This window comes from Lonchura striata, chromosome 7 (assembly GCF_046129695.1).
Source record: "Lonchura striata isolate bLonStr1 chromosome 7, bLonStr1.mat, whole genome shotgun sequence".
NCBI lineage: Eukaryota > Metazoa > Chordata > Aves > Passeriformes > Estrildidae > Lonchura > Lonchura striata.
In genome coordinates this window covers 34,324,787-34,337,747 of record NC_134609.1, presented here as the reverse complement: position 1 = coordinate 34,337,747, position 12,961 = coordinate 34,324,787, and the positions used below count along the sequence as shown (strand labels likewise).

The 12,961-nt window shown below is 54.6% G+C and overlaps 1 protein-coding gene across 1 annotated transcript; it reads right to left on the bottom strand.

Moving 5' to 3' along the window:
- Positions 1–834: 834 nt before the first annotated feature.
- On the bottom strand, positions 835–7,148 carry SLC29A3 (solute carrier family 29 member 3). Its single transcript, XM_021529126.2, has 5 exons — positions 6,894–7,148; positions 4,001–4,083; positions 3,110–3,336; positions 2,051–2,213; positions 835–1,504 (listed from the first exon to the last, which is right to left on the bottom strand). The coding sequence occupies exons 1-5, from the start codon at positions 7,140–7,142 to the stop codon at positions 835–837; spliced, it is 1,392 nt and encodes a 463-aa protein (XP_021384801.2). The 5' UTR covers positions 7,143–7,148.
- Between the last annotated feature and the right edge of the window lie 5,813 nt (positions 7,149–12,961).

Genomic DNA, 12,961 nt, shown 5'->3' with positions numbered 1-12,961 from the left:
CTGGCTTGCACAGAGCTCTCTGAATAGAGACTGAAGAAAAACCTCAGGTTAGGCCCACTCAGCATTTCACTTTCCTTGGGGGTCACACCACAGTCACAGCAGGAAAAATGTTCTTCTCAGCTGGGCCAGGCAATAGTCCCCAACACTAGTGGCACCATGCTAGGAGGTAGATGATCCCTCAGTTCAACCTCACATGGAAAAATCAAAGCAAGCAAGATTCCAAGTGGAGCCGTTTCCCTTATGTACGTATAATTTTTTTTTTTTTTGTGCAATGATTGTATGAAATCTGTGCAAAGCTGTTCCCCAATCCCTGGGACAGCTGCTGCTCATTCCCTAAGTTGTGAGAAGGTGCTCCAGGGCTCAAATCCCTTTTAGTCCAACACCACCATCACAGCCCAGTGAGGGGTGAACCCTCCCTAAGACCACCCAACCCCTGATGGGCTGAACTTCTAACAGTGCAGCAGAAAAACCCAAGGTGCCCCCAAAAGCCCTGGGTTCAGCTTAAAACCACTGGCACACGGGTAAGGGATGGTATCCCTGTGTCCCTGGTGCTTCCCTGAGCTCCCTGGGGAGGATGAGGCTGTTTTGGTCCCTGCTCCATTCAACTGGGGAGCAACAATGTCTGACAGAACCTTCCCAAGCACAGGGGATGCCCCTTCCCAGAAGGGAGACTTTCCCTCTGCATGCCCCCTGGATGCAGCTACCCCCCTCCCAAGACAGGCAGGCTGCCTCGAAACCAGAGGACACCTGGCTTTTTTGGGAAAAAGCCCCAAACCCTAAATGCTCAACAGCAGCACCACAAACCGAGGGCCTCCTCCTCCTGAGGCTGCCCCTCTACACGAGGTGCACCACGAAAACGGCACAGGCAGAGCCCAGAGCCAGCCCCAGCACGAGGTAGAACGACATCACCACCCCTGCTGCCTCAGCCAGCTCTTTGGGCATGATTTTGGGGCCGTAGACCATGACCAGCGTGCCCAGGTAGCCGTTGCTGAGCCCCAGCAGCGCCGTGAACACCACGGGGTAGATGTCCCTGTTGAACACCACGGTCCGGATGTGAGCCCGGGGCTGGTAGTTGCTGAGGATGAAGAGAGGGAGGAAGATGGTTCTGAGGAGGACGAGGACAGGCAGCAGCTTGCTCTTGGGGCCAGGCACCTGGATCCAGGCAGTGACTTGCCTCCCACACCAGTCAGCAAAGTTGTACAGGAGGAAACAGGTGAGTGGTGTGAAGTACCTGGTGCTCCATGGGCTTCCTGAGGATTTGCTGACAGACTCGATGTTGGAGGAGAGAGAAGGGAAGATGGCGATGGAGATGAAGAAGACGTAGAAGAGGCAGAAGCCAAGGAGGGCGGTCTTGTGCAGGATGGGGCGGAGTGGGGGGATGCCAGCACTTCTTGGGAGGAGGGAGGAGTTCACGGTGCCTCCTGCCTCTGCCTCGTCCTCCATGGAGCTGTTGGGGGGCACGGTGACCAGAGAGGGGCTCTCCTTCTGGCTGCTCAGGTAATACCTGGAAAAAGAGACAGAGGGAAGCATGAGGGAAAGCAGCTGAGATTTGGAGAGAGGGCAGGAGAGAAGTTGGAGACACAGGTATGCCCGCTGGACCCAGCAAATCCAGCGCACCTGCAGCTCCCACCTCGTACAGAGAGGTGACCCCTGCACATCCACTCTCCCCTCTCTGCACCCTCAGTGCTCACAGAGGAGACCCTACTGTCTACAGGCACCTGGGGGCTCTGGGGGCTACAAGCACCAACCAGACCCATGGGTCACACACATCCAAGTGGCAGACAGGATATGGGGACATTCTTGGCTGGCTGCCTCCGGGTTAGGGCTCTCTGCTGACTCCACACATTTTTGGGAGTGCCGGCATCAGAGGCCCTGGGAAAGCTTGGCAGAAAGCCCTGACTGAAACGCAGTTTCACCCTGTGGTTTTGGTGAAAGGGGAAGCACAGCTGCAGCAGTGACGGGGCAGGACCAGCACGGCGAGTGTCCCGTGGATCCCCCAGCAATGCCGCTGCAAACCCTCTGTGGGACGCCCCAGCAGGCTGGAACACACCTGGAGTACTCCAGCCTGGGCAGGAGCAGGTACACCATGATGCAGATGACGATGAAGATGTCGGCGGTGAGGAAGTAGGCCAGGGCGCTGTCGGTGACATCGGCCGCCGCTGCCAGGTCGATCACAGAGGCCACGGCGCTGACGGTGCCACCCATGGCCTGCCCTGCGTGTGGCAGCAGAGGTGGGCACAGTGAGGGACAGAGAACAAGGAGGAACCCAGAAGCTCCTCTTCTGCCATGCACAGATCTCCAGGGAACACTGCCCCACACCCGGCTCAGGGTGCAGCTGCACACACAACCTCCTCTCCATTTCCGCGCCTCAGGTGCTTGTGGGGCTGCACCACAGCCCAGGTGCCATCCTGCACCCCCTTCTAACACAGCACAGCACACACTGCTCTCCAGTCCTTCTGCTGGGCTTGCAGCTCCCCAGTCCTGCAGGAAAAGTCCAAACCTTTTCCAAAGCCTAAACTTGGCTTTCCACCAGCACACATAATCCAACTCTCCTCTGCGCTCCCCCAGATGGGGATTCAAGGCACCAGCGGCAGGAATGCCATCTCAGGGATGTGGTGCTTTCCTTCTCTGAGATCAACTCATTAAAAACACTCCTGTCTTGGCCCCAGGAAAAATTTCACCATCCTGATTTTCCCCCCCTACTTCTCCTCTTGGTTTGTCAACCATTCCACAGCACATTTATAATGTGATCAATGCTCCAGGGAGCTCATCACTCACAGCTCCCAACCTGCCCCTCATCACTCATGGAAATGCCGATCAGAAAGGAGCAGACAGGCAGAGCTGCAGATGCCTCTGCTGGAAACGGCAGGGCAGGGGGATGCCATCTCCTTCCCCCCCTGCACCCAGCAGCTCTCCAGGGTCAGTGTACGGCTATTTACAGAAACCAAAGCTCATGTGATCCAGCAAGTTTCTCCTTCAGCAACTTCCCTTTACCATGAGGGCAAAGTTAAGCTTCTAAAACAAACTCCACATGACACAAACCCCAGAGAAAACCATGGAGACGAGCAGGGAAAGTCCAAGATGGGAAAGTCCAGTGGGATCAGCCAACCTGAGAGCAGAGCCTGCAGGTTCCTCATGGGGAAGCAGCTGCTGAGGCCAAAGATGCTGCTGGAGAAGACGGTGGAGGCACTGCTGACCACGGCCACGCAGCCGACCGTGAGGGCGAAGAAGGGCGTGGTCCAGGTGGAGGTGTCCACCTTCACCAGCACCGTGATCACCAGGAACACAGCCAGCATGACAAAGAGGGACGACAGGATCCGCACCCTGGCAGCGACCCTGGGACAAGGGGTAGAGGTCACTCCTGCTTTTCAAACCACACCGTGAAGGTTCAGCACGGGAGGGCAGCTCCTGTGCTGGCAGAGGGGGCAAAGAAAATAAAGAGAGGTGGAAGGAGAGGAGGAAGCAGTGAGGCAAGGGAGCAGGAATCTGGAGATCAGCCATGCAAACCCACGCCTGCAAGTGTACAGGAGTTTGATGTGGGATAAGGAAGGGTAGAGATGAAGGCAGGAGGCTGTTTGAGATTTGCAAGGCCAAGCTTGCAACAAGGTGCAGCTGGGTCCATTTCTTATCCCAGTTTAAGGGCTGGTAAGGCCTCTACCTGGGTGAGCCTGGCTTTTGTCAACCAGTCCCCTGATGACAATAAAGGTATTTTTAAGAGGGAAGACCCTTACCAAGCAATTAACCAAGGAATTCATTAGGAATTTATTTACTCAAGCTAACTGCAGGCACTTGTGGAACAAGGTGCTTCTCCCACTTCATCTCAGCCGGCTGCAACTCGGGCAGGGGCAAGGGGGGGAATTTTGACTGCACAGGGAAGCTCAGGATTCCCCACGGTCTCCCCCTGAGGGAAGGGCAGCCTGTGCTGGGAAGCTGGAAAGAAGACAGGAGCAAAGCCAGGGAGAAACGTGGCTCAGGCACTTGGGATCAGAGCAACACTTACTTGTTGACAAGCAAGAAGTTTCCAATCAGGCACAGCACTGAGGGTACGGTGGAAGCAATGGAGATGTAACTCTCAAAATAGTCCTGCCAGGAAAAAAAAAAAAAATAAACAAAGTAAAAAACATTGTAGGGGGAGCCAAGGCATGAATTTCAGGTCTTGAATATGACACAACAGGGAGTTATAGTGTAGGTGTCTACTTCGTGTTGTAGCCCATGTTGCAAATTGCTCAGGGCAATGGGAATTCTGGGATTTGCCCTCCCATAGCCCTGGGCTACTTCAGGAAATCAGGGACATAAATACAGAAGGAAAAAAAATAAACACTGAAAGAAATAGCTGCCATGGTGCTGTGCACCATCAAAGTGTGTCTGTTCCCTCTCCCCTCGAGGGGCTTAATGCCATCCTTTTGCTGCAGCAATCTCAGCCAGCAGGTAGGGTGATGCACACAAAGAGGAGGATGACCCACATGTCCACCCCTATCATGACAGGTTTTAATTTTCTGCACTTCTCCAGCTACAGAGATGGGGGTCTCATCACGTCCAACCAGGAGAAGGCACCTGGCAGGTTTTCTCTGCACAGCTCATTATTTTTTACAGCTTTGCATCATTTTTAATCAGTTTACAAGCACATTCATCTTCTCTTCCCTATCAGGAGCTTCACTGGAAGCAACAGGATACCTAATAATCACTCCTAGAGGGTCCAGATAGGCAGAGACTTAAATGCCTGTGCTTAGGGCATCAGCTCAGCCAAGCAGGAGGTTCAAAGCTCTGCGGCCACACGACGAATCAGGAGAAAAGACAAAGGAAAATGTAAAGCTGGCTGCTAAAACTCCAGCTTATTTACCACCTACTTAAAACAAACCTCCAAACCATCCTGAGGGATACTCAGTAAACTTCCAAGTTAATTTGCTTCTGCTTCTGGGGAGGAAAAATGACTTTCTAATGCTTTGCACCAAGCAGAAGTGTACTCAAAGTAAGCCAGCAGAGATGCTGCGTTCTGAGCATCCCAGGGAAATATTCATTCATTCCCAGCAAATGGGCTCACACCAGCAGTGAGGAGAGAATTGGGCAAGTACTTAAGAGCCCCTGCACCACATTTTTAAAGCAGCAGCAGAATGGTGGGTGGCAAATTTAATCCATGCCTGGACCAGTGGAAAAGATCAGATTCCATACTCCTCTCCTGCTTGCTGGGTTTTAATCCATCTCCAAAGGGAACTCTTCTCCCTCCCTGGGTATTCCCACCCTTCACAGATACGCTTTCATTTCTGGCACTGCAGGATATACCTAGCTCTTCTCCCTTTCTGCTGAGCCCTTAAAATAAACCCCAAAGCAAACCTGACATCCTCCTCCCACATCCAGGTCTAATGGGGGAATGGAAGTGTTTAACCCCACGTTACCTACAAACAAGCTGCCACCATGCTTTAGAAAGCCCCAAACAAAAACAAAGCATTCTGCTGGCAAATACAACACAAGATGCTTTTGCAAAACAGCTTCTATTCTGCTCCAGTCTGGACTTGGCAGCAGGGCTCCTGCCAGGTTGGAACAGGAATCCAGGTCTGTGGAGGTGGCTGAAGGCACTGGAGTGTTACTGAGCACGGGGCATGAAATTAGCAGCAGGGCAAAGGCTGGAGCCAGGAGGTGGCTCTCAGTCAGAGGTGCATCCTTCCACAGGCCAGCTCTGTGTGCAGGTAAAGCCTCCTGCAGCAGCAGCAGGGCACAAACTGGGCTGACTGGTTTGATGCTGTCACACTCGGCTGCCACAGAACAGCATTTCCTCGTAGAGAGGAAAAGGCATCGTTCCACAGCCACACAGGAAGAGGAGAAACACCTTTTCAGCAAAGAAATGGCTGATCCAGCCAGGAGTACAGCTGTGCAAGCAAACACCTACTCCAACACACTTTACTAAAACCCAGCTGTTCTCAAGAGGATCAGCATGATGCAGAAGCTGTGAGGAACATGTGGGATGCAGGAAATAAGAGAACACCATGCCACGTGGTGACAAAGCTCATTTGACCCCTCTCGGAGCACCTTCACTAGCACAGACACAGATAATTTTGGTCTTTAGGCAGTGCAGGAGCTTGGACACATCAGTTTAATTCAGTTTCTTGCTTTACAGCAGCACACCTGTAGCATCCTGGTATAAGCACTTCCCTTCCTCCCCATCTAAAAAGCAGCTGACACTAACAACTATGAAAATTAAAAGAGCTGTGGGTGTACTGGAGTGAGAAATCGGAGGAGAAACATGGGCATCACATATGGACTTGTGCTTTTATAGAAACAAAAAGTGCCCAAACCACCTGAACAAGCTCTGCCACAAAAGCAGGATGTGATACAGCCTCATGGCCCCAACACTTTTTCCACAAAGCCAAACACAAAGAAACAAACCCAGAGCTTTGTCAGGGAGCCACAGGGAAATAATCCTGCTGTGGCAGGAGGAACAAGAGAAAGCAGTCTTTCTGGGGACAGAAAGAGGCCATTAACCTGCCACCCCAAGGCTGCCTCATCCATCACCCCATGACAAGCTCCTTGCTCCATATGCCAAAGCCAGATGTTGATCATTGCAAGGAGGTACTCACGGCACACCTGCCACAAAAAGGACCAACACAAAGTGGTGCCTTGCACTGCAGAACTTACCCTGTGAAAGGTTAAGCCCTATTCTTTTAGATTCACCTTAACACTTAGGAGTCCAAATGCAGGTAAAAGGCAGACCACAAAATTAACTGAAGCACCTTTCCTGCAGCTATTTGTAAATAAATAGCAAATAAACCTTTCCATCTGGTTTGAGGCAGGGGAGGCCCTAGAGGATGTTCACTTACCTTCTGGGGAAGTGGAGGGGGAAAATGAGCAAGATAGGAGGGAAACCAGGTTATTTTTTCTGCCTCCACGGCAGCACTCACCTGCAGGTCTGAGGCCACCTGCCCCACCGGGCCAGGCTCATCTGAGCAGTTCTGCAGCTTGTACCTCCAGTAGTGTTTGGCCGTGATGAAGAAGTTCCAGGGCAGGAGGGACCCGATGCCCAGGAGGAAAAATATGAGGTAGGCCCCGTGCCAGCGGTCCCGTGGCTTCTGCCGGCTGTACGCGGTGCCCACGGCATCCTCCAGCAGGGGCTCCTGCTCCGGGGCAGCGCTGCCGGCTGCTGGGACCATCCTGCTGGCCCGCTGGGAAAACAACAGGGCTGTTAGCACATCCCAGGGGCTGCTCCATCCCCTTTGGCCCCAGTAAAAACAACAGGGCCGTTGGCACATCCCAGGGGCTGCTCCCCAGGGCTGCTCCATCCCCTTTGGCCCCAGTAAAAACAACAGGGCCATTGGCACATCCCAGGGGCTGCTCCATCCCCTTTGGCCCCGGCAGCCCGCGGAACCACGGAGGGTTTGGGCTGGAAGGGACCTCGAAGCCCATCTCACTGCAACCCCCTGCCATGGCCACTAGCCCAGGCTGCTCCCAGCCCCGTCCAGCCCGGGCCTGGGACATTCCAGGGATCCAGGGGCAGCCCCAGCTGCTCTGGGCAGCTGTGCCAGGGCATCTCCAGCCAAGCACCGGAGGAGCTAGCCGGGGGTGGGAACGCACGGGGAAAGGGACTGAGACTCGGAGATGCCACCCACATTTCCACCCGCAATTAATAATTGACCTGTCCCCCCGGACAGTAAGAAAGCTCGCTTAGCATCATGCCACGCTCCAAAAAGCACCCAGCAGCGCCGGCCGGGCCCCGCGGAGCGCGGTGTAAAGGGCTCTCCCAAACCGCCTGTAAGCTACCACAGCCCCGCCGGGGCCCGCGGGGCCACCGCGCCCACAGCGGCCGGGCGCCTCCGAGCCCACGCCGGGGCCGGGCCGGGCGGAAATGCGGAAACCGCGGGTTTTTGCAACCGGGGAGTATGGGGAGTATGGGGAGCGCCGCCCGCCCGCCCGCCTGCCTGCCTCCCGCTGAGCCCCGCTCCGCCCGGCCCCGCTCCCCGCTCCGCAGCACTTACGGGGCTCCCACCCGGCCCCACCGCCGCCTCAGGGCCCAGACCCGCCTTTGGAGGGGAGGCCACGCCCAGCGGCTCCGCGACACGCCCCCACCGGTTTGGGCACGCCCCGCAGGGATTGGACACGCCCCGCGTGGATTGGACACGCCCCGCAGGGATTGGACACGCCCCGCGTTGATTGGACACGCCCCGCGTTGATTGGACACGCCCCGCAGGGATTGGACACGCCCCGCAGGGATTGGTCACGCCCCCACCGGGATTGACCACGCCCCTCATTAAAAGGCTGTGTTGGCCACGCCCCCACCCCAAATTTCGCCCGGCCCCGGCTCCGGCTCCGGCTCCGGCTCCGGCCCCGGCTCCGGCTCCGGCTCCGGCTCCGGCTCCGGCTCCGGCTCCGGCCCCGGCGGGGTCTCAGCCGAGCCCGATCCCCAGCACGGGAAGGAGCTCCGGGGGACGCCCGCAGCCGCTCCGGGGCTGGGAAGCGCCTGTGTGATCGCTGGCGGTGTCACCTGGGCAGGAGCAGATCCAGGCAGAGCTCAGAGCCCTGCCAGGGCCTGAAGGGGCTCCAGGAGAGCTGCAGAGGGACTGGGGACAAGGGATGGAGGGACAGGAACCGGGGAATGACTCACACTGCCAGAGGGCAGGGATGGGCGGGATACTGAGAATTGGGAATTGTTCCCTGGCAGGGTGGGGAGGCTCTGGCACAGGATGCCCAGAGCTGCTGTCGTCACTCCATCCCTGAAGTGTCCAAACCCAAGCGGGATGGAACTCTGAGCACCCTGGAAGGTGTCCCTGCCCATGGCACAGGGGAGAAACAAGATGATCCTAAAGGCCCCTCTTTCTCACCCAAATCATTCCATGATTCCATGAAGATCAGTGTTAATCACAGCCTGGCTTGCCGCACAGCAGTAAGAAAAGCTTTTGCCCAGGCTTGATTTTCATCAGAAGTCACCAAAACATCACCTCCTGCAGATGGGAGGCTGGGGAATGGGAGAGCATCTTCTGCAGGGTGGGATACGAGCTCCTCCTGTACTTCCTGTGCTTCCTGCAGTGCCCCATCAGCACGAATTCCACTGCAAACTCCTGGATTCCCTCCAAACTCCACAGTCACACCTGTGAGGGTGTGGTGTGACTGTGAAGGAAAACATCATCACCTCTCTTTTCCCTGTTTCTTTCCCCAAAGCTGTGTCTGGCTCCTCAGCAGCCACACAGGGACATGCCCCAGCATCCAACCCTTCATCAAAGCCAAATACTCTTCTTCTTTTTTTTTTTTTTTTTAATTTTTGCAGAAAGCCCCAAAATAGTCTAGTTGGAATTTTTTTTTCTCCTATGGGGGAAACACATGTGTTCATGTAAATAATGATTGTTTTGCATTCTTTGTGGGAGGAGAGAATGGATGGACTGTTGGTTTGACCAGTGTGGTTGGAGAGGTGGCAATTTCATCCTCCAATCCACTGTCACTTTTAGAATTCTATACATTGTAGAGTCAGAAATAAACTTCTTTTCCCCCTCTTTTACATCTAGCGTTGTGTGTGAGTTATTTTGTGCCATAGTGTGACATGCCACTGCAGGGGATGTGGGGTGCTTGAATTCTAAGGGGAATCAGCAAACTGGGTGTTTCAACAGGAGAATAGAAGATGGAACTGGGCACCGGCTGGTCAAAGTTATCCATGGATGTGGGCCCTTGGAAAGATGGTTTGGTGCAAAAAGGGCCCAGAGAAAGCAGCGTGGGAGGTGGAGGTTAAAGGAATTGAGATGTAAAGAAAGGGATAATTGGGAATGGCTTTAAGCTGACAAGAGGGCAGGTTCATACGGGATATTTGGAAGAGATTCTTCCCTGTGAGGGTGGGGAGGCCCTGGCACAAGTCACCCAGAGAAGCTGTGGCTGCCCCATCCCTGGAAGTGTCCATGGCACGGGTGGAGCAGGACTGTCTGTCACACCCCTCCCGAGCAAACCTTCTCTGGGAGAAGGCTCTCCCTCGTGCGGAGCCACTGCCCCGGCATCCCGCGTGGGGTGGGAAGCGGCTGGGAAGGCTGCCCGTACCTGGGTGATAGCGAATCTCCGGTGTGATAGCGAATCTCCGGTGTGATAGCGAATCTCCGGTGTGAGAGCGAATCTCCGGTGTGATAGCGAATCTCCGGCAGGATCGCTGCGCTGGCAGGGCAGCAATTTCGTCCCGTTTCTCCTCGCTGCCGCGAATTCCCTCCGCTGCCCGCAGCAGGGTCAGTGTTGCCATCTCCTGGTGGCAGCTGGTCCGGCGAGCTGGAGCCGGTGAGTGGCCCGGGCAGGGACAGCGGGCTCCTGAACACCCCTGCAAACCCTTCTGGCTCTGCTCCCCGGCTGGGACTTCATCCAGACAAAAGACCTATTACCCCCAGCCGTCTGGAAGGTTAGTTTGCACATCTTTGCTATTTGTTTTAGTGCACGGAGCTACTTGAAATGCAGGTGTTAGTTCAAATCATGTATTTAGTACAAAAATGAAAATGTTTATTACGCCATTAACATGAAACACGCAATCTGTGAACTGTAGGCATGCCATGGATTAATTTTTCTTTGTTGCAGCCTCAAAGAGGTAATGTTTTGACCAGGTATGTCACCTCAGAATCTGGGCAACAGCCATGAAGTGCAATCTTAATCACATCCCAAACCTCATCTTTACTCTCTGGGCAGCAGCCTGGCTGGGCTCTGGGGTGACCTGAGCAGAGCTCCCACTTGTCAAAGTCTGCTGTCAGCACCTGAGGTAAGTGCCTGGCCCGTGTCAGACAGGAAACAGCAGCAATCCCCAGGCAGGGGAGGAAGCCAGGTGGGTGCTGGAGGACAGGGATGCCCCACCTGCAGCTGCAGCATCATGCTCCACTCCCCCTTCCCAAATTATCCCCTCAGTTCGGGAAGGGGCATTGCTTTTGTAGGATATCCCTCAGGGGTGGGAATGAACTGCTCGAGAGGGTGGCTTAGCCCACGAGCCACAGCTGTGCTACTCACCTCCTGCCTTGGAAGCACCCAAAACAAACCATCAGTTAATCTCCAGCTCACTTCCATCGGGGACTGGACAGCAGCACCCTCCTGCTGGCACGCCCGTGGCAGCGGAGCCCAAAGCAGGCTGGAGGGACCTGACAGGGATCCCCAGTCCCTGCAGATGCCAAACGCAGCAGGAACCAGTGAGTGATGAACAGGAGAGGCGAGCAAGCAGATTGTTTCCTTTTTTTTTTTTTATTAGACTAGGAAATATAATTTATTGCATAAAAATTAATTTGTTACAATAGGAATGCTAAACTTTATTTACAGTTCTTTAGTTTACAGAATGAACAGACGCGGGTTTAGAGGACGCCACCAGGCCCATCCCCTGGACATATAAATATGGAAACACATTTTAGAGCAAGAGATGGACACTGCCAGACCACGGGGCTGCCTTGGCCAAAATGCCTGGCTGGAGAAACCCCTGGGAGGTGTGGAGGGCTCCTGGGAGCTGGCACCCACGGGACATGGAGGCAAACCCTGCATCCCCCCTGCCCTGCTCCTGCTGCAGGTCCCCTGGTCAGAAAAACAGGGAGAATCTCCCCAAAGATGCACTTCAGCCAAGCCAGGTGGCTGCTGCCTGCCCAAAGGAACAGAGATGGAGGGGGATGGAGAGAGGCACCTGTGGGCAGGACAGAGGGACAGACAGACAGATGCACATCCCAGCACAGTGATCCGTAAACCAGAGAGCGGGAGTGAGAGAGATCCCGAGGTGACCTGAACGAGCACCCCATCCCTCTGAGAGCCCCATGGAACTGAGAGGAGCCCTCAAGACCACGGGCAGCTGGATTGATCCATCGAGTATTTATTGCTCTCCAAATTTGCTTCTTCTTCCTTAGCTCAGAGAGTCTCAGAAATGGTCAAATGCAACCCAAAGGACAGATAAGCCCCCTCCCATGTGACACAGGAGCTTGCCCAGCAGCAGTTTTCCCATCCAGCACAAGAGGAAAAAATCCCTTCTCTCCCACAGCCTTGAAAACCCAGCAAGAAGTGAACTCCAGGGACCCTGAGGCACAGCAGGGAGCTGTGGTCAGGAACTCTGCTTTCCAGCAGTGCCTCAGGAGCTGCCCACAGGAATCCTCCCACGTCCCAGCAATCCTGAAAGCTCCTCCTGAGCTGCCCTGTGCAGGTGACGCTCTCCAGGCTCCCTGAGTGTGCTCCTGTGCCCAGCACTTTGTGGGGTGACACAGGCACTCCACGACACCGATCCAGGGCTCTGCAGCCCAGAGCAGGACATGCTCCCAATACTTCCACTGATGGAAAATCCACAGCCTGGCCGTGTAACCTACTCTAATCCTGAGCTTACCACCCCCTTCCTATTTTTTTTTTTTTTTAACAGACAAGCTTCTAAGATACAGCACTCAGTAACTATTTCTACCTGCAGACAACCTAAATGTTTTACCTTCATCACCGTATCTGTGTGAGGAACGTTGTTCTGCCTACAACTTGATTACTTTCCACTCACCCCACAGCTTTTCCATCGTTATAAAAAGCCTATTCCAGGGAAAAACAGGAGCTGCAGTGAGGGATGGAAACCTGAGCACTGCTCACCATGCTGTCCCTTATGTGAAAATGCTCAGCCTGGTTGGCAGCTTGGGAATACCAGCGTATCCCTCCCTGAATCCGTGCTGAAATACTGCATCAAAATCCAGGCAGGAGTGCAGGGACCTGAAGTGGATGCAGTTTGAAGTGGCCACATCCCAACCTGCCAGCCCCTGCTCTCCCCTGACTCCCCCACACCCGCTCATCACCTCCCCCTGAGCCCCAAGCCCAGGTTTGGGGTGCTCACTACAAAATCCTGCTGGGTTTACAACACCCCCCCATTTAGCCTCGAGTCCGGAGGTTGGCGCAGGACTGAAATCTTTGGTTTGTACTGAAGTTACGTAAGTGAAGGCGTAGTCATCCTAAAAAGCTCCCCCAAACCATGCCAGGGAAGAATTCATTAAAAATACCCATATCTGGATGCACTCTCTCCACCCTGAAC